Here is a 26,998-nt window from a genome sequence, read left to right as displayed (position 1 = left end):
CTGCGGGTGAGAGAGAGAAGGAGAGGGGGAAAGAAGGAGGGAGAGGGAGGTGCCTGCCTGTAGAATAGATGTTGTTTGCCCCAATGCTGAGAGATCTTCCCTTGATGACTTCACATCCTCCCATTATCTTCCCAATGCTCTCTGATTTATGAGGTGATGCCATATGATGGATGATTCCATTAGCCTCAGCTAGTCTGTGATGAAATACAACAGATCATATCACTTCAACCACATCAATTACACTGTTAGGGTGCACCAATTCAGGTAAATAGTATTACTGTATCTAGATATTCATGCTAAGAGGAGCATCAAAAGGTCTAAAAAAGGATCAATAAGAGTTATACCTATGTGTACTGTTTCACTATGACTTTCATTGGAGTGGTGCAGGGTTGAATAGCCTATGATTGGCATGGTGGGTCCATATTGCACTCTGTAGCTGCTCTCATAGCAGCCCTGGCAATTATACCTTTGATGAATCCTTTGCTTAGCCAATTAGGGAGCCAGCTTTCCTGCCATGGTGCGCTGGTTGTAGGCCCTGCCAATAAACATGGGTATGAGGGATACCCCGGCTAATGTGCTGGATTAGACGTTCCATATCACTGGCCATGGGAGTAGACATTTCTGGATGAATTTCTGCTGCCCAGATTATGGTTGTAAGTACAGCTGATTACAGATTTGTGGGGATTGTTGGATCCTCTTCTCCCTCCCGAGCTAAGGAACAGAACTGACACCAGATCAGCCCAGCCATCGGTTATGAAGACGTTTCTGACCGTGCTGGGAGGCCAGTACCAGGCAGTGGGATTAGTAATTTATGTGGCAGAACCTGGGCTCTGTGGCTCCAGCGTTGACATACATGCATCTTGCGTGAGCTCGCATTAATGTGTGTGTGCTTTTGATGCTGGGGATTTATCCTCCTACCTCTCATCCTTTGATGGAATATTTTCCCTCAGTCTACTTACCTGAATATTGTTCTAGAATAAACACCATGGTATTTACCTTGTCATGTTTGTTCCTTCAATGAAATTCCTGAAACCAGAAGCCTTAGTAGTCAAAATACTGCACATGCCCACTGTTACAGTCATCAGTGCTGAGGTTAAATGGTCAAGGCCTCCCCTCTGATTGAACATTGCAGCTTGATTTGCCTCAGCCCACGGCAGGTCATGCAGTAGCTCACAGATGACATGCTAGTAGTAGCAGGCATGCTATGTCGTCTACCTAGGTGGTCTCTGGCCATGAGGTACTGTCACTGGTTAGATCATCAGTAGTCAGTATAGTAGGGATTCTCCATAGGGAAACTCCTCTCCTGTCTCCTCTCACCAACCCCTCTGAACCATCACAGTTGACCCCTGACATCTGACTGTTCTCATTACCTCCCTTGGTCAACTCCCTATTCCTTCAGACAGCATGTTAATCAGTTCCACTAGGATTAAAGAAAAGTTAAAGAAATTGGATCTGAATTTGGAATTGGGACTGAGATTCATGTTGACACCGGAATCAATTTCCATAGTGCATTGCTTTGTGATTATCGCTCACAAATCTTATTTCAAGACAATTACACATATGCAAATATTGTTTCCGAGACCTTATAAACATAGCGTAACGTTACATTGGTTCTCTTTTAATTAAGCCTGGCTTAAGAAGACTAACTGAATCTACAATGGGCAGCTTGTTTTAAATGTTCAAATCTCTGATTTGAATGTGAGATAGTTCTCCCAACTCCCACACAGCCAGGCCTAGGCAGTCCATATTCTGTGTGGTTAAATGGTGTTTTGTAAGGCGTCCATTTTCCCACTGTCACCATCCACCACACAACATAACAGGACAAGAGTGGAATTTTAATGGAGGAAGGAAGCCACTCTCATCCATCACATCTAAATCAGCGCCGTCCCAGTCTGTGTAATTACATTACAGTGTATTAAGACTGGGCTGTTGTCTGTGGATGGACTTCCTCTGTGGCTGGTCTCTGCCAGGGGACAGGGTCTGGCTGGTTGTAATATTTAGCTGAGGTATGGATGGCTGCACAAGAGTAGCTCTGAGATCAGTTTTCCTCTCAACCTTTCGCTTAGTGTTTGAAGCCAATGGGTTTCCCCCATGGCGACATGGATAATGGAGAGAAAGAAGTTGAGAACGTGTTAATACCCAGAAATACCCTCGGCCTACATATACTATCACTCAATATGCCATACAATTTCCATGATGTAGTCTGTTGGTGTGTGTATGTTTGTGCTGACTTGTCTGTAATGAGCCTTTATCTCTCTCCATACCTCTGTTGTCCCCCAAGAAAACATTAGTCACAGCCCTGCTTGGAATGTATGTAGCACTTTGTTCACCTCGTCTATCTGCTCTTTCCTCTAACATCACCTATCCCCTGGATTCTTTCCCTATTTTATTCGTCAGTCATCCATCCCTCCTCTTCTATCCATGAGTCTCACCCCCGCAGCAACCTCTCCACTGCCCCCCTCCCCATCCCGTCAAGCTCCTCCACCCTCGTTCTTTTCTTCCCATTTCTCCTTTGACTGTTGTTCCCTCTCTCCTCTGTGAAAGGAAGAATGCCTAAGAGAAATGCTTTGTTAAGCACCCAGTTGTCATGGTGAACCCAGCAATGCCTGAGAAATTCCTGGTGGGTGGGGACAAGGGGGAGGGTCCCTTTGTGGAGGGAAGATTGGGGGAGGGGCAGCGCATAAGTTCTAAAGTGCAACAGCGCTACTTTTGAGTCAACTGTCACCCCCACCCGCTCCCCAGTGAAGGATAGACCCCAATGAGTTTTGTTTTGGACACGGGGGTCTGTGAGGCCAGCCACAGTGACCTGTCCTACTGCTTGACTGTTCTCTCTCACCGCTTGACATTTTTTTATGGGACAAACTATTTTGATACACACCATCCATTCTGCTTATGTGAGGTTACTATTTTTTTACTAAGAAATAACTTGTATGCATTGATAACTTTATGCCGGTGGCAATAACAATGGATTGCTTTAAGTTTAGAAAAAGTTACGTAAACTTTCCTCACTAAACCTTCAAGGCACTATTTGCCTTTGGTTGTCTCCTCAACCGATACCACTTCATTGTTGTTTGTTGACGGTGAGAAAACAGGAGCTAGGGTTTGATGGATGTCAACAGCTCAGAGTTTTGTAACTGTTCTGTGAAACCCTTACAAGAGTAAAGCACATGGTGGGCAGGTTGTGTTGTCTAAGCCCTTTGAATTGTGACACAAATGTGTCGAGGGTATCTGATTTCCTGCTGTTGGCTGCTTTCTCTATCAGAACATCTCCTTTGTGGGACTCTCTTTCTTTTTTTCTCTTTTTTTCTCTCTCTCTTTTTCTCTCTCTCCACCTCTATCCCTCCCCGCTTTGTTGCTCTTATGGTCCGGATGAGGGGGGGATGACATCATCCCAGTGTTTGGGATTAGGGCTGATGCATGGCTGGGGTAGGAGTTAGGGCTGTTGGCGTTAGCACTATCGCAAGGTCGTCCTGTATTGTCCCCCACTATCACTACAAACAATGGGGTGGGGAATTTAGCGGGCTCTGTCTGGGTCTGTACCCCTCTGTCTTTGTGTCCCTTGTTTGTTCTGGTCCTGTAGTCTTCAGGGGAGTCTGACAATGCCTGCCAGCACTGCCATGTTAAGGCATGAGTTGGTTACTTTCAGATTAATATACGGTCTGATGAAGAATTTAGTATCAATTTTTGTCTGTAATACTTCTTTACTCCTTAGATTAGATTTATTTTAATTCATAGCTCAGCTATCCACTGCATTGCCACACATTTCTGAGCTGGGGTACTCTTTCTGTTATGTCTACAATAAATCCCCTTTACTACTACTAGTACTACTACAACATTTCAAACTTTAATTTAAAGTCTCCACTAATTTAAAAAATCCATAATGTGAACAAGTTGTGGTGTTCTAGTGCTGTGAGCAACAGATATGTTTATTTAACAGATCGCTTACTTGCAAGCTACATTGCACTCATTTAGCATCAAATGATAGAGATATTACACAGTGACCTGGTTTCATGGGCTCCTAGAATGTCAGTGTTGGGCCTTCAGGCTTTGGGACTAGGCATGGGGGAAGGGTTCCTAGTTAGTTCCTAGTTAACACACTGTGTGTGAAGTGATGAAACTCATGTTTTTTAGCACCAACTAGGCCTTCCAGCTAACTAGCCAGATGGTTTCTTCTGGACAATGACGAGCTTGGCCATCTAGGTGGCATCAATCTTATTCTTTCAGCTGTTCCAATTAAACTAGGCGGATTGTTTTCAGTAAGTGGCCAGTTTATCAGCCATGCCAAGAAGGACTGGGCAAAATCATATTCTATAGATTTAAAAAATATGTTTTATTATTTTCACAGCATACAGAGAGAAATTGTTGAGGTCACCTCAGTTATTTACTTTCAAATGGAGGTTTTTCAATGTTATTATAAGGCGTTGGTCACTATTTTTAAGAATCTCTGCTTAAAGAAATCTCTATAGTACTGTTGTTGCTGATGTTTTTCACATTAACCAGTCTTCTGTTTGAATTATGCGACATCGATGATTATCATCACGCCTGCTTCACTCAGTACCAAATCACATCCATATTGAATGAGTATCAGTATGCTTGAATACCAGCCTCATGCTTGGTCACGTCTCTGCATGCTAATGTCTCTTTACCATAGTGCTGACAGCGGGTTTCCTTTTAATATGCTAATATGTTGATTTGAACTGCACTGATCCTCTTTAGCTCTTCCTCTCATAATAAGGAAACATCTGTGGAATGGTAGAGAATGGAGTTATTTTGGTTTGATACAGAGGAGAGTTGTCCACTGTTGTCTTTTCTTGGGCTGTGAAACCCTACGTTATGTGGCTGCTCCAGAAATCCTCTGGATTAAAATGCCTGGGTCTGACATTGCGCTCCGGAGGCCCTCTCCTTTCCTGAATGTCTGGACGTTGAAGAAGATGGGAGGTTGGGCTGTGTTGCTGTTGTTCTTTATGCAGTTTCTCATGACAAATAGTGCTTGGTTTGCTCTATAGGAGGCTTTTTCTTTGCAACTCTGCCTAGAAGGTCAGCATCCCGGAGTCGCCTCTTCACTGTTGACGTTGAGACTGGTGTTTTGCGGGTACTATTTAATGAAGCTGACAGTTGAGGACCTGTGAGGCGTCTGTTTCTCAAACTAGACACTAATGTATTTGTCCGCTTGCTCAGTTGTGCAACGGGGCCTCCCACTCCTCTTTCTATTCTGGTTAGAGACAGTTTGCGCTGTTCTTTGAAGGGAGTAGTGCACAGCGTTGTACGAGATCTTTAGTTTCTTGGCAATTTCTCGCATGGAATAGCCTTCATTTCTCAGAACAAGAATAGACTGACGAGTTTCAGAAGAAAGTTATTTGTTTCTGGCCATTTAGAGCCTGTAATCGAACCCACAATTGCTGATGCTCCAGATACTCAACTAGTCTCAAGAAGGCCAGTTGTATTGCTTCTTTAATCAGCACAACAGTTTTAAGCTGTGCTAACATAATTGCAAAAGGTTTTTCTAATGATCAATTATCCTTTTAAAATGATAAACTTGGATTAGCAAACACAACGTGCCATTGGAACACAGGACTGATGGTTACTGATAATGGGCCTCTGTACGCCTATGTAGATATTTCATAAAAAATCTGCCGTTTCCAACTACAATAGCCATTTACAACATTAACAATGTCTACACTGTATTTCTGATCAATTTGATGTTATTTTAAATGACAAAAAAATTGCTTTTCTTTCGAAAACAAGGACATTTCTAAGTGACCCCAGACTTTTGAATGGTAGTGTATGTGCATGCACACACAAAGACCAAAGACGACTAATCCATTTGGCAACAGTTACAGCTGAATTGTGGAGCAAGAAGATTTGGCAGCATTCATCATATACTTTTTATGATTTTGTCAAACAAATGAATTAATTTTGTGCAATTGAATTGGCTTTACATCATTCCGAGATGATATACATCAAATCTGTTGCGTAGGAGTTTGGACATGCTCGCTCCACAGTCACCCCTCCTCAGTCTCACAGAAGGGCTACGTTGGCTCACTATGTGATATATGAAGTGCTCATGTTAATTTGTGCTTAATCTCATACAGCAGCTGTCTCCCAACAATGGGACCAAGCCATTAACCCCTTCACCCTGCTAGAGGCCAAGGGCACATTGTCCAAATCTGCCTCAATTTGCCCTCCTTACAGGATCATGTATGCTTTAGTTAAGGCATGCACACATTGCACCCAATGTGGATCTAGCGTTTTGTTAAGGACCAACCTCTGTAGATGTCTAACTGCCAAAAAATGTCAAGCCATTCTACATGTAAAATCGGTGCACACTTGGTTCGCAAATTACGTTCAGAGGTGCTAAGTACTCTGGGCCAGCAACCACTACTGCTGTGTCTGAGCCCTTAATGATCCAGCCCAGAGTTACGTTCGTGTAAAACTTGTGAACAATTCCAAAAGCGAATCATTTTGATACTCTCTTATCACTCCAGTGCCCATAGGGGTTGTCTGTTTTGTCTCTGAGTCCTATGTGTCTACATTCAGAGGTGGCAGTTACCAACTGCCTCTGCTTCCGTGCTCTGAGTTGGATAATGGACAATATTGTGGGAGCTTAGAGAATTAAATCAGCGATCATGCTGTGTTTGAGCTTCAGTCTGTCCATTACAGGGTTGTCAGACCCTCTCATTGGCTGTGTGGTGAGGGTGGTAGCTTAGTGGTTAAGAGCGTTGTGCCAGTAACCGAAAGGTCGCTGGTTCTAATCCCTGAGCCGACTAGGTGAAAAATCTGTCGATGTGCCCTTGAGCAAGGCACTTAACCCTAATTGCTCCTGTAAGTCGCTCTGTATAAGAGCGTCTGCTAAATGACGAAAAAAAAAAGTGTGAGGTCAGACTGCAGAGGTTCTGATGAGGATTGTGGACAGTAGAGATGGTGATGTGAACCATGGTAGGTGGGGGCGTTATGGGGACTATCCAGAAGAGGAATGTTGTTACTAGTCTTGCGGGGGGTCATGAAGTGGGGGAGGGGAGATGAGTGCATGGCGCAAAGCATCAAATACCCCCCCCTCCAAGTCGTAACCCCCAACTAACAGCGACTGCAGCCTGTTTCATGTTTCAGCTCTGGTTAATTCATCCAGCACATTCCCCAATGACGTTTTAATACGTTCTCAAGAGCCGCTTTTTCCTTGTGATCACTAGGATTTAAAATTTGATATTTTTTTAAAGAACAGGGCAATTCCAACTCTGTTAAATATCTGCTACGAATTAAGATGGGGTGTCCACTATGACATGGCATCTTGAGTTTGAAAAAAAAATATTTTGGTTATTGAACTACTGTAACTGAATTACATCATTACACATAAATATATAATGTAATTCTCCTCATGCTTCACAAGTTTGGACATCACAGTAGAGTACAGTGCAGTACAATAGAGCAGAGCAGAGTATTATACTGTATTTTACTGTACCGTTTGGGTAATTACGAATTTTAATCATTAATAATTCATAAACACATTTTATGTCAGTAAAATCACTATAACTAATTGGTAGGTCTACCATTACTTATTACTTCTGTGAACTTCTGTGGGTTTTTTGTAACGGAATTACAAGGAAAAAGGCAATATTTCTTAGATTTACAGAAGGTAAACAATTTCTCAGAAACTAAAAATGTGTTGATATTAGTTGGCAGGGGTCTTTACTTCAACATTATTGTGTTTTTAATGTATTTCTGATACCTTTTAAGAATTTTTCTGGTAGATCTGTTTATCCAGAAATCCAGAAAGCCTTTACTGATGCCCCCCCACCAAAAAAGGAAAATGGTTAAAAAAATGTTATCTATACTTTCATTTCCCTAAAATATAGACTCTTCGCTTTCATTTGACACCCAATTTGATATGCTCCTATGAACATCACATGTTGGTGCTTATTGGTACTTTTCGATGGAAATGCCCAACATCACTAACAGAACATGTTCGGCTGATTTAATGAGTGAGCCCACTGATTAGCATGATCTAACAAATGGCTCTCGTACTGGTTTTACTACTTCCACAGTCAGAGAATCAAACCTCCCAACTCCTACCCTGCTAAAATGCCCTCTCTACAGGAGCAGCATGTGGGAACCCCACTAATGTCTACCGAGGACTGACTTCCCCACTCCTTTGATGGAGTTCTGATTGGACTGTGATCCCTGCTTACTGAATGGTTGGTAGCGGTGGATTAGGCCTGCTGTCCTGCTGAGAGCTCTCTTGTACTGTACGTCAGTGTTCTGCTCAGGTGGAAGAGAACTCTATTCAGTTCCCATGACACCCACAGAAACCATAGGCAACCGAGTCCAGCCTTCAAAACACTCTCATAAAGACTTGTTAGCTTCCCTTTTTGTGAATTTTACCTTGTAAACCTCAATTTCTGAAACTCCACCAAACCTTTTTAGAAACCAATCTTTAGTTTCTGTCAAAGCATGTTCATCTTTACACAATTTCATGTTGGCACTAGGGATGTGTGTAAGTACCAGAGAATCCAGGCTCTGTCGTAGCCGGCCGCGACCGGGAGACCCATGGGGCGGCGCACAATTGGCCCAGTGTCGTCCAGGGTAGGAGAGGGAATGGCCGGCAGGGGATGTAGCTCAGTTGGTAGAGCATGGCGTTTGCAACGCCAGGGTTGTGGGTTCGATAAAATAATGTATGCGCTAACTGTAAGTCGCTCTGGATAAGAGCGTCTGCTAAATGACTAAAATGTACTCAAATTGACTTTAAAATTAAATCTTTAACCAGAGATCACATTTTTGTTCAAGTACTGTAAAACTATTTGGTGGAATGTGCTTTGTGGCTGCCCGAATGGGCAAGTTACATTTTGTCCCCCCCCCCCAAAATTGAAATGTTGTCTTGAAGATTCTAGTGTTCCATTTGTACATGTGCATTTGCGGGGCACAACAAAAAAGAAACCAAGCCAAGCATCACACAGTTGTCACTCAATTGAGTTCTGACCGCTCCCTCTACACACGCGTGCTGCTGAGTGCACACAAGCTCCCGTAGGCCTACAAAAATGAATGCCTATAAAACGTACAGTTGAAGTCAGAAGTTTACATACACTTAGCTTCTGATAGGCTAATTGACATAATTTGAGTCAATTGGAGGTGTACCTGTGGATGTATTTCAAGGCCTACCCTCAAACTCAGTGCCTCTTTGCTTGACATCATGGGAAAATCAAAAGAAATCAGCCAAGACCTCATTAACAAAATGGTAGACCTCCACAAGTCTGGTTCGTCCTTGGGAGCAATTTCCAAACGCCTGAAGGTACCACGTTCATCTGTACAAACAATAGTACGTAAGTATAAACACCTTGGGACCACGCAGCCGTCATACCACTCAGGATGCGTTCTGTCTCCTAGAGATGAACATACTTTTGTGCGAAAAAGTGCAAATCAATCCCAGAACAACAGCAAAGGACCTTGTGAAGATGCTGGAGGAAACAGGTACACAAGTATCTATATCCACAGTAAAACAAGTCCGGTTTGCAACTGCACATGGGGACAAAGATCGTACTTTTTGGAGAAATGTCCTCTGGTCTGATGAAACAAAAATAGAACTGTTTGGCCATAATGACCATCGTTATGTTTGGAGGAAAAAGGGGAAAGCTTGCAAGCCGAAGAATACCATCTCAACCGTGAAGTACGGGGGTGGCAGCATCATGCTGTGGGGGTGCTTTGCTGCAGGAGGGACTGGTGCACTTCACAAAATAGATGGCATCATGAGGAAGGAAAATTATGTGGATATATTGAAGCAACATCTCAAGACATCAGTCAGGAAGTTAAAGCTTGGTCGCAAATGGGTCTTCCAAATGGACAATGACCCCAAGCATATTTCCAAAGTTGTGGTAAAATGGCTTAAGGACAACAAAGTCAAAGTCTGACCCACTGGGAATGTGATGAAAGAAATAAAAGCTGAAATAAATCATTCTCTCTACTATTATTCTGACATTTCACATTCTTAAAATAAAATGGTGATCCTAACTGACCTAAGACGGGACATTTTTACTAGGATTAAATGTCAGGAATTGTGAAAAACTGAGTTTAAATGTATTTGGCTAAGGTGTATGTAAACTTCATACTTCAACTGTAGATAATGCGTAATGTTTTGTTCAAAAAAAGTGTTTATTTTCTCACTCGAGTACTCAGAAAAAAATAATGTGAGTGCTTCAACAGTGAAAATAATTATAATGCCCATCCGTAGTCCACACCAACCTGAGTGGATAAACAAAAGGTAGCCTTCTTCATACAGACTCAACCTTATGGACAATGGCGTGCTTCTTATCAAAGGCGCCACTTTGATGTGGCTGTGCACTTACACATATTTTGGAAAGGTAGGTCTCTATTTTGATGGAGCCTGACTGTAATGAATAGCCACTGGAAATGGGGCCATATAATCCTGTCAAGGTGCTGGCAGAACAAAGCTGTTCCATGACTCCTGACAAGGCCAAGCCTGAGGAAGCTCTAATAACTGTAATAAATTAGCCAGGGTTATTCAAGGGCAGCGGAGTCCCTCTAATGAATGTATTTAATTACCACAGTGGTCCTAGGTCATCCACGTCAGATTAATTAGATTAAACTGTGTGGGTCCTGGTGTTGCCTCCAATGGAACTGTGTGCACCCAAGGTCACACACATTTTGGTTTGCTGGTTTGTGCAAGATCATTTTGTATACTGAGATATTTCACAGACTTCGGTTGTTTTTATTGTTAGTCAGCAATTGGTAAACGTGTTGTCTGAAATGAGGGTTACATAAATTGCCTTTGACATTACGATCTGTACAACAGTCTGTACTCTATATGGTGCGCCCCTTTTTCAAATTGTACAAAAACAAGTTCCATCAGTGAATTTTTATGCACCTGCCGCCTTGATAGGAACAAGCAGCCATAACAGAAGCCGAACAACTTGCCGATTGCAATTTTAGGGGGTGCGAATACCTGTAGCCTTTTTTCTCTCAGAGCAGATCTTTAATTTCTGACACTATAGAACTTGGGAATGGGACCGTGGCTTTGATGTAGTCAGTCAGTGGTTAGCGGAGTGCGTGCTGTACATACTCTGTCTTCTGGTTTTAAAATAACCACGATGCCGGGCTGTGGCTCTGCTCAACGAGGTACCCTCTGCTCTGCCATGGCACACTTCACAACTGGAACCCATATCTGCAGCTTGACACCACCTCTGCCCTAGATCAGCACATATAAGGGCTCAGATACACCAATGGCGTTTGCTGGCCGAGAGTACTTAGCACCTATGAACGTAATTTGTGAACAGAGTGCGCGACAATTTTGCATGTAGAATCACGTGAAATATGTCGGCAGTCAGACGTCTACAGCGGGTGGTCCCTAAAACAAAGCACGCTGAAAGATCGGCAGACGAACGCTAGATCCACATTTGGTTCGATGTGTGCAAGCCTAAATGTAATGCCTGCCTGGCTCACACTCTCATTCCTACTGGATGTAATGACAGCAGTGTGATGTATGGCTGCTTTGAGACAAGGTTGAAAAGTGCTATTAATGATGATGATTAATGGTACTGCTGTGGTAGTTTGACCTCTACAGTAGCTGGAGGCTGACAGCTGTGTCTCATCAGCACCTTAGGACTGTAAATGTAGACATTTAACCCTATCAGGGGTTTGGGAAATAAACAACTGTCTTAAATAATTTGTCTAAGGGCTGGGGAAGGTCCCAGCTGCTTAGGGGAGTCATTTCCTGTAGGCTTCTACATCTGCAATGCTTGCTGTTTGGGGATTTCGGCTGGGTTTCTGTATAACACTTTGTGACGTCTGCTGATGTAAAAAGGGCTTTATAAATAAAATGTGATTGATTGATAGGCATATAGGGGCAGAGGTGTAAAGGGACAGTGGTCCTGACTTGTGCTATAGGGGACGTCTCGTTCCTCAGTGTTGTGGTTACTGCCCACATGATCCTCATCCACTGTGACTCGGTTGGCATTTCTTGGGCATCTGGGACAAGGAGCACTGTGCTCTAAGCCGGTTGCACTGCTTTAAGGGCTTCCCTGTAGTCTCTCTCTCACTCTCACTCTCACACTCACTCACTTTCTCTCACCTGCATTTCACTCAGAAAACTTTCAACATGTGTAGCTAGGTTGGGCATAATGTCTCTTTCAATGTCTTACACCTCAAAAATTGAATTCCACAAATAATTTCAATTCGTTGGACATGTTAAATTATATAATTTTCCATTGTCATGGTTCTGGCAGCTAACTTGGTGCCATGCTTGTTTGGTCACTGCCTGCTTGCTGCCTAACAGTCTGTCACCCAGGCTAAGCTCAAGTAGAACTGACCCAAACTGTGATTTAATTATGGTGTTGGCTACAGATAGTGGAATTCCAAATCCTTTCTATCCTGTTCATTGTGTTGTGGTGACATATCTTTAGTAACATTGGAAAGAGACCTAAATCTGTGCCGTTAAACATTAAATGTGTATAGTACATGTTATAGCCTACATCTCCTATAAAGTTTAGAGGTTCAGTGCTGTCCAATCCTCAGCCTGTCATGTTAAGAGCTTCTCCCAAAATATAAACGCAACATGTAAAGTGTTGGTCCCATGCTTCATGAGCTGAAATAAAAGATCCCAGAAATGTTCCATACGCAAAAAAAAAACGTATGTCTCTAAAATGTTGTGCACACATTTGTTTACATCCCTGTTAGTGAGCATTTCTCCTTTGCCAAGATAATCCATCCACCTGACAGGTGTGGCATATCAAGAAGCTGACTAAACAGCATGAGTATTACACAAGTGCACCTTGTGCTGTTGACAATAAATGGCCACTCTAAAATGTGCAGTTTTGTCACACAACACAATGCCACAGATGTCTCAAGTTTTGAGGGAGCGTGCAATTGGCATGCTGACTGCAGGAATGTCCACCAGAGCTGTTGCCAGAGAATTGAATGTTCATTTCTCTACAATAAGCCGCCTCCAATGTCGTTTTAGAGAATTTGGCAGTACGTCCAACCGGCCTCACAACCGCAGACCACGTGTATGGCGTTGTGTGGGCGAGCAGTTTACTGATGTCAACGTTGTGAACAGAGTGCTCCATGATGGCGGTGGGGTTATAGTATGGGCAGGCATAAGCTACAGACAACGAACATGATTGCATTTTATCAATGGCAATTTGAATGCACAAAAATACCGTGACGAGATCCTGAGGCCCATTTTTTTATTTTTATTTTAGGTATCTGTGACCAACAGATGCATATCTGTATTCCCAGTCATGTGAAATCTATAGATTAAATTGACTGATTTCCTCATATGAACTGTAACTCAGTAAAATCAATATAATTGTTGCATGTTGTGTTTATATTTTTGTTCAGTGTAGGTCTGAGTGTGTGTTAACCATCACATCAAGTCATGTTGTGTATGTTAGAACAGAATGGGGGACATTTTCACTATTAGAAAAGGATTTCACGCTTTGACATCATCACATGATAGATAGGGGCTAGCTTTACATAAACATTTTCAGGTAACTCGACCCCTGAGGAGTTAACATTCTGTACACTCTCTTAAATCTTTTGAGAGTCTGGTGGGCTGGGTTACTGAAGATGCTCTGTCTTCATCCTGACACACACACTGTGGTGCCCTGGCGCTCATACAGGCTCAGTGTGTGTTTCATCTCTCGCTGGCTTCACTTCTCTGCTAAGCGCATTCCTGGCACCCAGAGGCATAGGGCCTGCAGGGGTGTCACACTCCAGAGCTGGCACCTTGTCCCCCCCCCCTCCTTTCCCAACAACTACCCCCGTTCCTAAAGCAGAGCTTCCTTCTCTACAGAGGCACCCCTTTGAAGGACGGTCTAGTTTCTTTTAAAGAGCAGATTATCCTCGCATACTGTTTCCAAGTCTCTTTGTCTGTCATGGACCTCTGCCGAAGCCTCGATCCAAGAATGCCACTTGGCAGAGAACATCATTAAGGGAATGTCTGCTCTACTGATACATAGTGTAACCTTCTCTCATGTGTTCTGTTTTCCTATTTTTCTGCCTATTTTTCTGTCTCTTGCTCCATTTGGAAATCAGTGGCTACATGACTGCCTGATGGCGAAGAAAGTCCTCAAATGCATGGCTCGTTATTAGAGTTCACATCATGCTTTATATTATCATGGTGAATTCTGAATTAATATAGGCAACTAGGCATACAGACTTAAGTAGGCTAATTATCTCACGTAACCGAAATATTACATTCTCCTTTTCCAATGATGTAACTCATCAAAGCTGCAGAAGCTCTTCTGACTGACGTAACATATGAGTCAGGATGTAAATGTCAAGATTTGAATTGCCACGTGAGGATGAGTTGGCTGAATTAGTTTGATCTCTGTGGCATTTGCTCAGTGCTGTCATTATAAAGATGGCACTATGTTGACTTGAAGGATAGGATGTAGTATAAGCTTGCTCAGTTGAACTCTTGGACAGTTTAACTGTGCAGTTACCATTTCAAGATTGATACAAGGTGTGCCAATGTACACAGCTAGGCCTGTGTGGAAGAGGCACCAAGGCACTACTTTCATCTCCCAAGAGGAATCTGGGATTAAATGTTAAATTGAACCACCTTGCCACAGCTTTGCCCCTCTTTTCCAAAGCATCTGACTGTTCTCTATTTTTTTTATGTCCCTCTGACATGTTCTCCTCACCAATTTGTTTCTGTGCGAGTGCCTTTCTGTGTGCACAGATGACACAGATGTGTGTCTGAGAGAGAAGTGTTCCTTCTTCCCAGTCCTCCCTCCAGCTCCCATTCCCTCTGCTCTGGGCCTGTAGCATTCCAGTGCTGAGGTGGCTTGACTGGGAGCAGAAAGATTTAAGCCGTGTCAAACATGCTGCTTAGTTTTCCTTTCTCTCTGCTCCTCACTTCTCTACTCCTCTCTCTCGCTCTTCCCACTCGCTCTCATTGTGGCACTGGGTGTTTAAACACGCCTTGCGCCAGCCTGGGATCTGGTAGCTTCCACAGTGCTGCTGACTGTTTGTTTGTCTGTGTGGTTGGTTGGGTTTTCTCCTCCTCCACCAGAGATAAGCTGAGGGTTTCTGTTCCCTGGCCCACATCCAGAGCTCCCAGACAAAGAGACTATTGATTACTGTCGAGGGGGAAGAGACTGGGGCTTGTTTTCACGGCAGGTTTGATTTGATTAGGCGTGTTTTGTGTTTGCCCTTCAAGCAACAGCAGAGCAAACAGAAGCCTACAGGCCAGAGATGAGACGACATGCTACAAATAGAACCTCTCTCTCTCTCTGGTGACCTTAAACACACAACGCTGCAGATAGAATGTATAACTAAGGAAATAATAGGATTGGTTTCTTATCTTTTTTTGACAACTTTATCTATTGATTTTCACAAACCAAATATGGCAGTAATAGACTGTAAAGAGATCCAGACAGACGGAGACAGGAGACAGGATTATACTGTAAAAGAGAACATCTTTAACATCAGTAATACTTTGTATTAATGTATTGTCTACTAACAGATCCTTACAAATGTCTCAACCGCAGAGTCTATTTGAGATGGTGAGAAGAGATGGTTGGATGATATCGGAGAGGGCCTGATTGGCTGTCTAACTTTTAATGATTCATGAACTCAAAAAATGAAAAGCTGAAATGTCTTGAGTCTAATTATTCAACCCCTTTGTTATGGCAAGCCTAAATAAGTTCAGGAGTAAAAGTTTGCTTAACAAGTCACATAATAAGTTGCATGGACTCTGTGTGCAATAATAGTGTTTAACATGATTGTTAAATGACTACCTCATCTCTGTACCCCACACACACAATTATCTGTAAGGTCCCTTAGTCGAGCAATGAATTTCAAACACAGATTCAACAACAAAGCCCAGGGAGGTTTTCCAATGCCTCGCAAAGAAGGGCACCTATTGGTAGATGGGTAATAATACAAAAAGCAGACATTGAATATCCCTTTGAGCATGGTGAAGTTATTGATGACACTTTGTATGGTGTATCAATACACCTAGTCACTTCCTAACTCAAAGATACAGGCGGCCAAAGATACAGGCGGCCTTCCTAACTCAGTTGCCGGAGAGGAACGAAACTGCTCAGGGATTTCACCATGAAGCCAATGGTGACTTTTAAGGGGTGTTTTTGCGTACATAGTTTAATTAAAGTCAGGACTATGCTAATTCTAATTAAATTAATCCAGATTTTAAAAATGGCTTTCTAAGACGTTGCTTAACTTCAGAGTCCCAGACTAAGGTAAGGACTAACCAGTTAATCTTTGTGAAGTCTGATTAGATTAACGATGTGCACTTGGTGCTGACCTAAGGATGCTTCACAAACCAGGCATGGGACACTAGTACATAAGCATTGTGTTGAATTGGAGCAAGTCACCTAAACCAAACAATGGACGGAGATAAAATAATTTCAGTGACTTTGAAAAAAAAACTCTTGAAGCGAATTGTGTCAAACCACCTAATTATCAAGAACAAACAGCATGATTCATCAACAGAAAACAAGAAAAAGAATGCCTGGACTACCATTTGTAATGAATTCAACTCAAATGAAAAAGTAAACTAAAGGACGCTACAACAACTTCAGGTAAGATACTGTATTGGTTGGCCCACTTTTACAAATCAGTCACTTTGAAATGTTATTTTTCTTGCGTAACACAACACAGTGGAGCATAAATGTATTTGTGTGACAGGAATGTAACACAAACAATGTCATACATAATTACTAATATCATTTCTATATTGTCTTGCCTTTCTGAGGTTCTGTGGAAAAACATACAAATCAACTTAAAGACATATGCTGTTGCTCATAGGGAGCGTTTCAAGACTGGTAAGACCAGAAACAGATGAGCTGGGGTATTTGTTGACCGGGATCATTGATAGCCAGCAACCCCTGGAAGGGGTGACATATTGGACAGTTCACATTGGGGACCGTTCCAATCCTCATTTGGTAGGACACATTCACTCAGCATGTGCCATCCCCGTACTGCAGGGAATATGTAATGTTGTCAGTCATCTCTTGCACTCCCATAAAATAACTTATGTAATGAACTCAACTCTTGAAGAAATAATGTTCTCTAATGCAGCAATGTAATCATTTTCTAGAGGCAGATGATCACCATAGCTTGGAGGGGACATCTGCTGCAGCCAGGAGGGAAGATTGTCACTAACCCGGGCCGGAGGACAAATACAAAGAGGCTGAGCATGCATGAGAACCTGGCCATGGAATTTTATGGGTGCAAACTAATGTATTTATAAGAAGAGCATGATATGAAGATGCAGATCCTTGATGTTACCCCTTCCCACGTGCAACACTGTTGGAGAACTGCAAATTGGGAGGACACACACTTTGTACATTTATTGAGAACCAGTTTTTAAGATTCCTGGACTCCTCAGCATCTGCTGTAGAGGGACACTTGAGGGGAATATGACATCCATCTATACAGCCAATGACTCCAGGGAAGTTCCAATATTCATAGAACCCTACCTTGTAGTTGGCTTGGGCAGCAGCATTTGGGAACTTGATGTATTTGTCTTTCAGTTCACCTATAGCATTGCAGACTTTGTGGACTATTCTGCATACAGTCGGTTCACTTACACCATACAAATCTCCTGTTTCACGATGGAAGGTTCCAGATGCTAAAAAACCTCAAGGTGATCAGTACTTGTAGGGAAGAAGGGATGGGCCTTCCCCGAAAAGAGTCAGGTGAAATCCTTGGCTCAAGTAAACTAATGTCAGCTGCATTTTCTATTTACATACGGAAATTGATTTCATCAAAATCATTCAGTGGGTTGCCCCTGTCTATAACCACCCTTCTGTCTGGCCTTGGTGGTGCTCTTTGATCATCATTCCATTTTCCTCCATTGCCAAGGTCAACCTGGGGGACAACATCCATTAATCTGAAGTTAAACCTGCCTCTGGCCAGGTTTTATTCAAGCCTTCACAGATCTAGATTAACTCTAATCGTCCTTCTGAAAATCTGACTTTTTAAATCTAGACTAGGGCAAGTCTGAGACTATTATTTTAAACCATGTCTGAGAAATGTGATTTGTTAGTCCAGTTTAAAAGTGCAATTTAGTCTAGGATTAGGTTTAATCTGTGTCCGCGAAACCGCCCCTGTAACAGTTGGAGTTTAATGGCTGTGATAGGAGAAACCTGAGGATGGATCAACAACATTGTAGTTACTCCACAATACTAACCTAATTGACAGAGTGAAAAGAAGGAAGCCTGTACAGAATAAAAATATTCCAAAACATGCATCCTGTTTGCAGCAAGGCACTAAAGTAATACTGCCAAAAATGTGGCAAAGCAATTAATATTTTGTCCTGAATACAAAATGTTATGTTTGGGTCAAATACAACACATTATAGGGGTGGCTGCATCATGTTATAGGTATGCTTGTAATATTTAAGGACTGGGGAGTTTTTCAGGATAAAAAATAAACAGAATGGAGCAAGGCAAAATCAGGCAAAATCCTAGAGGAAAACCTGGTCTGCTTTCCAACAAACACTGGGAGATGCATTCACCTTTCAGCAGGACAATAACCTAAAACACAAGGCCAAATCTACACTGGAGTTGCTTACCAAGAAGACGGTGAATGTTCCTGAGTGGCCAAGTTATAGTTTTTGCTTAAAAATACTTGAAAAGAGCTTTCCACACCTGGATTGTGCAACATTTTCCCATTTATTATTTTCAAAATTCTTCAAGCTCTGTCAAATTGATTGCTGATCATTGCTAGACAACCATTTTCAGGTCTTGCCATATTTCAAGTAGATTTAAGTCAACTGTGACTCGGCCACTCGGGAACATTGTGTATATTTGGCCTTGTGTTTTAGATTATTGTCCTGCTGAAAGGTGTATTTATCTCTGTGTCTGGTGGAAAGCAGACTGAACCAGGTTATCCTCTAGGATTTTGCCTGTGCTTAGCTCCATTCCGTATATATATTTTTTTTTATCCTGAAAAACTCCCCAGTCCTTGACGATTACAGGCATACCCATAGCATGATGCAGCCACCACTATGTTTGAAAATATGGAGAGTGGTACTCCAGTAATGTGTTGTATTGGATTTGCGCCAAACATAACATTTTGTATTCAGGACAAAATGTTAATTGCTTTGTCACTTTTTTTGCAGTATTACTTTAGTGCCTTGTTGCAAACAGGATGCATGTTTTGGAATATTTTTATTCTGTACAGGCTTGCTTCTTTTAACTCTGTGATGGCTGCATCATGTTATGGGTATGCTTGTAATCGTTAAGGAATGGAGCTAAGCACAAAATCCTAGAGGAAAACCTGGTTCAGTTAGATTAGTATTGTGAAGTAACTACAATGTTGTTGATCCATCCTCAGTTCTCCTATCACAGCCATTAAACTCTGTAACTGTTTTACAGTCAATTGGCCTCATGGTGAAATCCCAGAGCGGTTTTCTTCCTCTCCAGCAACTGAGTTAGGAAGGACGCATGTATCTTTGTAGTGACTGGGTGTATTGATACACCATCCAAAGTGTAATTAATTTTTACCCATCTTCTATGCGAGGCATTGGAAAACCTGCCTTTTCTTTGTGGTTGAATCTGTGTTTGAAATTCGCTGCTCGACTGAGGGACCTTACGGATAATTGTACGTGTGGGGTACAGAGATGAGGTAGTCATTCAAAAATCATGTTAAACACTATTATTGTACACAGAGTGAGTCCATGCAACTTATTATGTGACTTATTAAGCACATTTTTACAACCCAAAGCGGTTGAATACTTATTGACTAAAGACATTTCAGTTTTTCATTTTTTAAATTAATTTGTGAAAATGTTGAAAAACATAATTCCACTTTGACATTATGGGGTACTGTGTGTGTGTAGCCCAGTGACAAAATATCTCAATTTAATCCATTTTGAATTCAGAAAAAGTCAAGGGTTGTGAACTTTCTGAAGGCACTGTGAGTACTGTTTGTGATGTAAATCCAGATTCTGAAGCATTAATACTGTGCCCCCTGCATCTCTCCTCTTCCTCTCCTGTCAGATGGGATCCACTCCGTGTCGGCCCAGTGTCTGCTCCAGGTCACCATCATCACAGACGAGATGCTATCCAACAGCATCACGCTGCGATTGGCCAACACCTCCCAGGAGCACTTCCTGTCCCAGCTATTGTCCCAGTTCTTGGAGGGCGTGGCCCGCGTGCTGTCAGCTGACCGTGAGGATGTTGTAGTGTTCAACATCCAGGATGACACAGACGTTAGCGCCCGCATCCTCAATGTCAGCCTGTCTGTGGCCATGTCCGGGGAGGGCCCGCGTGGGGGAGGAGAGGGGCCCCGGGGGGGCGGAAGGGTGGGCAGAGGGGCAGCAGGGGCCAACGGAGTGGCAGAGTTCTTTGGTTCTGAGGAGCTACAGGAGAGGTTGTACCTGAACCGCAGTCTGCTGGCCCGCATCTCCTCCCAGCAGGTGCTGCCCTTCGATGACAACATCTGCCTGAGAGAGCCCTGCGAGAACTACATGAAGTGTGTATCCGTGTTGAAGTTCGACAGTCTGGCGCCCTTCGTGGCGTCCGACACCATCCTGTTCCGGCCCATCCACCCCATCGCCGGCCTGCGCTGCCGCTGCCCCACCGGCTTCACGGGAGACTACTGCGAGACAGAGATTGACCTGTGCTACTCCAAACCCTGTGGAACCCATGGCCTGTGTCTCAACAGGGAGGGAGGCTACACCTGCGAGTGCCTCGATGACTATACAGGTGAGTAACCTCTCTGTCTTGATTTGATGTTGAATAATAAATTAAGCAATTTCACTTCGTAGATGACGTAAGTTTCACAAAAAGCTAACCGTTATAAAAACCCCAAAGATGATTTTGAATGTGTGTGCATGTCCTGTATTTCTAGTGAATGGCCTCATATCCGTCATAGACACAACAGTGAGAATATGAATCAACATTATTCTTGCCAAGTGGCCATAAAGTTAATTTTCATGTCTAATGTCCCATTGGAAATTCTATGGATGTATACGATCTCGTTAATTCATTTATTATTTCATTCATTCATTCATTCCGTCCTACCCTCCGGTCTATATATTGACCATGACATGTTACAGCCTGGCTAAGGGCCTATACAGTGATGACACCCGTTCAGCTGGACAAAGGCAGTGTGATGATTTATTGATTTAATAATCCCTGGACCAATGAGGCGGGACTGCATTAAACATGATCCAGCCTGTTAACTGTTCATACTTCCTACCCTTCCCCATTGTCTGTCTGAGAGAATGAAAAGGGCAGTCTGTGTGTGAGTTGACAAGTAAAAAAACAACATACATCTCAATACAGCAGGAATCAATGAGAGATTATGAATTTAAATAAAGGAAGTGTGTGTGGGAGGAAGTCTGGATCACCAACACGTTCTGTCTTGGTTGAGCTAACAGGGTCTTACAATGTGAGTGCTATGAAGACAAGCCAGGTCCATGGTGCACTAGAGTGTGGTATTGCCTTCCTGGGGTCTATCTTGTAGCATTACAGTGATGACTGTGTCTGAATGGGTAAAACAATAGCAATTTGGCCGGTCAGCAGCAGAGTAGCTCTGAGCGGAATAATGGAAGGAGGTGCTGAATTATGGATGGCTACAGATGGAAAGAGGGAGAGTGTCTCCTGCCTGTAACAATGCCCCCTGGTAAAAAATAGCTGGGATGGATAAAGTATAACAAAACATACTGTGTAGATTTGGTGGCCTCTGAGGAAGATGGCGGTACTCTGATGTTATTCATTACTATCTCAGCCCCCATCTCAAATGGGTTTGCTTTTAAAGTCTTATTTTTGTACACTTAAAGCACATTTAGGGAGGAAAGATTATGCCTATACTGCGCTAAATATTATGCATATCCTGAAAATATCAGATGATCTGCTTTCTCTCTGCTTAAGGTGAGAGTTGAAGAATGAGAGAGGGTGGGGAGAAAGGGAAGGGAATGAAAATATGCTAATATGAACGAATACCAGAGTCTTTTCCCTCTGCTTTATCAAAGGGTTATGGGGTTGTGTGAGAGTTAATTTAATTTCACCCGAGCCCTGCTCTCTCCCTAAGGGACATACAGTATGTTCTTTGAAGTTAACTGCAGCTCTAGTTAGATAAAAGCATGAAATGTGGTTGGATTCTCTAGAATGGATTCAGTTATCTTTTCTGGTATCCTTTTTAAGAGGTTGCATATACAAGTACATCAGTGTTGACACTTCTAGGCCAGTGGGTTGGCGCAATTGCATAAACAGTGTGTACAGTTTAAAACCATACTCTGTTATATGGTTCAAATCTTGGCAAGACTTACTCACACATTCCAAGTGTGGGAGACCATAATATGTTGTGCTAGTGAGTGGGTATGTGTGAGTGATTGATTGTGTGGGCTTAGTCGCTGAGGTTCAGGCTGAGGACCACTCTTTCACATGGTCTGCACTGCTGTGGGTGTGTGAGAGCTGAACTGTGGAGGACGACGGTTCGTGGTGTGTCTTGTGTGTCGGGTGTAGGAGGAGCAGAGTGATCCTCTGTACCGCCTTTACGGCCCAGCTCAGTTCAACTCAATCTACTGGGCCTGCCTGCCGGGTAATCAGAGTATTAATATGATCCAGACATACAGTACACCTGTGTTAGCTGATGATTTATGATGTATGCATCACCCTTTCAGGCTTGCTCTAATATTTGCTCAAACAAGGCTGAGAGAGCAGTCAACCTGCCTCCTCTCAGATCTATCCAAGATAGGGCTGGGTTGATAGGTTTGTCCTGGATGTAATCTACAGCTCCTGCTGTTCAACCTAACTGACTGTTGGATTTGACACTGTCCCACTGTGCCGAGAGAGTGTGTGGGCTCAATTGGCTGTGTGCTTGTGTGTGTGTTTGAGGGAGTTGTGGGTGTGTGAGAGGGACAGAGTGTGTGTGTGTGTGTGTGAGAGAGAGAGAGGCAGTGTGTGTGTAGGTGTTGAATTGCCTGCTCCATGTGGGTGGGTAGGTAAGTGCTGAATTGCTGTGTGTGGGGGGGGCTGCTGGGGCCCATGGGCGGTGGCAGATGGCAGTATGATGGAAAGCGAGAAAAATAACAGAGCAGAGCAGCCATCAATTTTACACACATTGGGAAGGACAGAGTGAATGATTAAGCCTGGCTGACTCAGTCTTGAAACTGAACAAATGGACAGAAAACACTTGCATACTAATGATGCGCGGGTTAACTAATAACCCCCAGCCCCCGCGGTTATATCTGCGGGGGGGTTTAGGGCCATGAAATATTTTGTGAATGAAGGGCGAGTGGGGGTCTAGCAGGTTAAAAAAATATATAAAATAATACATAAAAAATCCATAATGTAGAATTCTTGTGCAATTCATATCGATAGGCTACATTTGAGGTTTTTCTTTCATTCGTTTTATCTACCGTTAGGGAATTATATTACTTACCAAGCAAAGTAATGTTTTTGTCTCCTCAGCTTTAGAAGGTTCTAGCTCAGCCTCTGAATGTCAAAGAAGCGAAACAATGATATTCCCATATGTATCGGAGTCCCGTCTTTCGGGTATTTTACAGCTTGTTTCGAGCATAAAGCATCGCTGTTATAGATCACTTTATATAATCGGATCCGTTTTATTTAAGCTAACAATGGGTGCTTTTTGTAATTTTCTTTAATAAAAGGTAGGCCTATGGCATACCCTCGCATAACCCCTCAATTTGAGTCTTGGTTTTAACTTAACAGCCCTTCACTGACATGGAGGTAGGCTATTTAAAGAGTGCATGGTATTAGTGTAAGTTACTCGAATTTGCCTTATTGTGAGGTCAATAACTCTGATAAATACATCATGGGCAAGAAACATATTGTTTTTAATAAAATCTATTATAGTAGAAGTAAGCTATTGAAGTTGACCTCCGGTCCTCCTTCTCATCTTCACGCTGTCCTTCTCAAACTGAACAGAACATGGGCTATAGGCTAGTCCACACGCAAGAGTGAATGTTTTGGACTAGGCCTAATCAACAATTATTTTCAGAAAAACCTTTGACTCTCCTCCTGAACTGCCAACTTGGCCAGCGTTACCGTACCTCCTTGCTTGTCCACATAAAATATTGATCATTTATTTGACCAAGACTCGCTCCGACAGAAAGACGCATCCGAGCATCATCCGAGCATCTCTGTATCTGATGCTGTATGTACAAAAGGAGTATGGCATGTCATACTTGGCCAGACAGCATTAGATACATGGGCTACATTGTAAGACAGAGCGGCGCTGTTTCGCTCGCTAGTTTCAACAGAGAGTAAGAGACGAAGCGAGTGGGCTCACTCTCGTTAAATCTGTCCTGAATAAACCCAATGCGTTTCTATGGGCATAATATTTAGACCGAAGGTTGACGCCTGCATTCCCGCCTTTGGGACAACGACATGAGCATCTCATCATTATATACAGATCTCTGGTTTCAGCCACTTGCGAATTAGAAAGACAAGTTGGTGGATGCACTGTGCACTGTTCGGATGCTGGCTTCCCCTAAAGTAAATGTATGTTTTGCCAAAATTATATAATTACTCCTGTCTGAATAAAATCATTCAAAATACTTTACCAGAGAGCTTGACTTAGCCACAGATGATAATTTGCTTTTTTTTATATATATAGCTGGTAAAGTGCATAGGCCTATGCCTATGCCTATTTGGGAAGCGCGCGTGGCAATAGGCCTAGCTGATTATTGAGTTGCGGCTGTAAGTGAAAAGCATCTAAAATGTGTGAAGATAATGTGTCTTGAGTATAATTTAAAATGTTGAGACGAAGGAGATGTGTGTGAATTGTTTGCCCTTTGATTGTTTATTTTAATAAATTCCCCATTACATACTGTATGCAACCAGTAGGCCTAGTAAATGTACTGTTAATCCCCGTTTGGAGTGCTCCATGTGTGCTCCATGTGAGCTCCATGTGAGCAATGAGCATGCATGTGGTTTCTCTATCCTGATAATGTTGAGGGAGTGCGCGCGCCTGAGCACACCAACCTCCTGAGTTGATACAATGTTGCACTTCACTAGCGATAGCTCAAGATAGATAGAAAGGGAGGCAGACATGCGAAGTCGAGAGATTAAAGCGATTGAAACAACCTGAATTTTCATCAGGAAATTTTAGACTTTTTTATTTGTTGGCTTTAGGCCTATGTATTTTACTTAGTTGACGATGGGAGTTACAGGGTTTCCGAGTGGCGCAGCGGTCTAAGGCAATGCATTTCAGTGCTAGAGGCGTCACTACAGACCCTGGTTCGATTCCAAGCTGTATCACAATCTGGCTGTGATTGGGAGTCCCATAGGGCAGCGCACAATTGGCCCAGCGTCGTCAGGGTTTGGCCGGGGTAGGCCGTAATTGTTAATAATAATTTGTTTTTAACTGACTTGCCTAGTTAAATAAAGTATTTTTTTTTTTAATAGGCCTACTGCTGCATTGGCCTCTGAGTTCCATGCGCTAATTTCTTTAGCCGCCAATTGGATCACGGTGTATCAATGTGTCCATATGGCAAAGGCTGGCGCTCTAGCATTAGTTGAATTTGAACTTTTAAATTATCATTTAAATTAAGATTTTATGATTAACCAAGTGACAATAATTTTGATTAACGAAAACGTTATTAATCAAATGAAACTGTTCCACGAAAATGTGTGTATAAAAATAATCATAACTGCCACACTTTAACTGATTAGTTCTGGCGCCGGCCATGACTGCCACGGTAGGCCTACACAGCACAGCCATTGGATAGGCACCATACCATTTAATTTTTTTTATCAGCCAGAGCAGGCCGGGTTTAGGGGTGGGATATTCATTGCAGTGTGTATTGCAACCTAGTTGTATTTACACCATCTCAGCAGCTATCTTATAAATATACATTTGCTCTGTGATTCTCTGAGCATGCACTTCGTAGCATGTAGCCTATCGGCTATTGATCATTAGATTGAGACCACACTAAATAGCCAATAGGCACACTTGATATTGCGTGCCTAGCTGAGAATCAGAGATGAGGGGCACACATCGAGATATAGCTCAATAAGCAACTAATTCTAAAACACTGAGAAATATTTACTCCCCTGGACTAGATTTTAAAAAGCATGCCCCTCTATTTTCCTCCAGGTAACCATTCTGTAAATTTCGATCCATCTTTAGCGCGCAGCCTTAGGGCCTAACTGTAGCGTGCCAAATACACACCAATTGCCAAATGCTTTTGGGAACTTGGGTAGAAAAAGTTTACGTCAATCCACTGAGGCAAAAAGGACAATGTCGGGGTTAAATTCAGTAAGAGAAAAGCTGCGAAATTGAGTGATGAAAATAAATAGAAGGGAGGGCCAGAACAGTAGTCTGTTTGGGAAAGATTTGGTGAAGTGGTCAAAGCGGATGATAGCACTACTATGTTATGTGCGACCATTGTGTGGTGGGGACTCAAGGGAACTGTAGGCCCTACTGTTCAGATGGGTTAAATGGAATATTAGCCTAACTGAAATATGGACACTCACTGTAGGTCTATAACCTATCACATAGCCCAGGGTTCCCCAACTGGCAGCCAGTGGTTGATTTTTATTTGGCACCCCAAGTTTTCTGAATACTTTGGAACAAGACTGTAACAACACCAGCAAATCAGCTCCAAGTGATTTTAATTTGAGAAATCTGTTCCAAAGTATTCCCACGCACAATATAGAGATATAAAGTATTTGATAGTATACAAATGTAAGCAAGGTTTGAAATTATGTTTTAGTCAAATATTATGTCTGTTTTGGGCTTCTTGCTGTCAATTTGCAGTCCACAAATGATTTGTAATTATGTTCCGGCCCCTCACCATCCGCTCCAGAATAAATCGTCCCGCTGTTGAATCTAGTTGATGATCCCTGACATAGCCTAATATAATATTAACTCCTGCAGTATTAAGCATTTCTTGCAGTAAAATGATACACCAAATGTAAATTTTGACTTGGGAACAGGAGTGGAGAAATATAATTTCTTTCAGCACCTTGAGAGAATGAATGCGCGGTTAGAGGCCTTCTGTAAAGGTGCTATCTTTATCAGCATTGTAAATGCTCATAGTATTTCA

The 26,998-nt window shown here is 42.6% G+C and overlaps 1 protein-coding gene across 5 annotated transcripts in view; it reads left to right on the top strand.

The window, feature by feature from the left end:
- LOC121577655 (cadherin EGF LAG seven-pass G-type receptor 2-like) overlaps window positions 1-26,998 on the top strand; it is an 88,541-nt gene that overhangs the window by 5,694 nt on the left and 55,849 nt on the right. For all 5 annotated transcript variants that reach the window (XM_045223853.1, XM_045223851.1, XM_045223850.1 and 2 more), the window contains exon 2: window positions 19,977-20,684. In XM_045223853.1, coding sequence (XP_045079788.1) covers window positions 19,977-20,684 — 708 coding nt within the window. The remainder of the gene's footprint in view (window positions 1-19,976; window positions 20,685-26,998) is intronic.

The sequence above is a fragment of the Coregonus clupeaformis genome, chromosome 12 (assembly GCF_020615455.1).
Source record: "Coregonus clupeaformis isolate EN_2021a chromosome 12, ASM2061545v1, whole genome shotgun sequence".
In the NCBI taxonomy this organism is placed as follows: Eukaryota; Metazoa; Chordata; class Actinopteri; order Salmoniformes; family Salmonidae; genus Coregonus; species Coregonus clupeaformis.
This window is presented reverse-complemented; position numbering and strand designations above follow the sequence as displayed.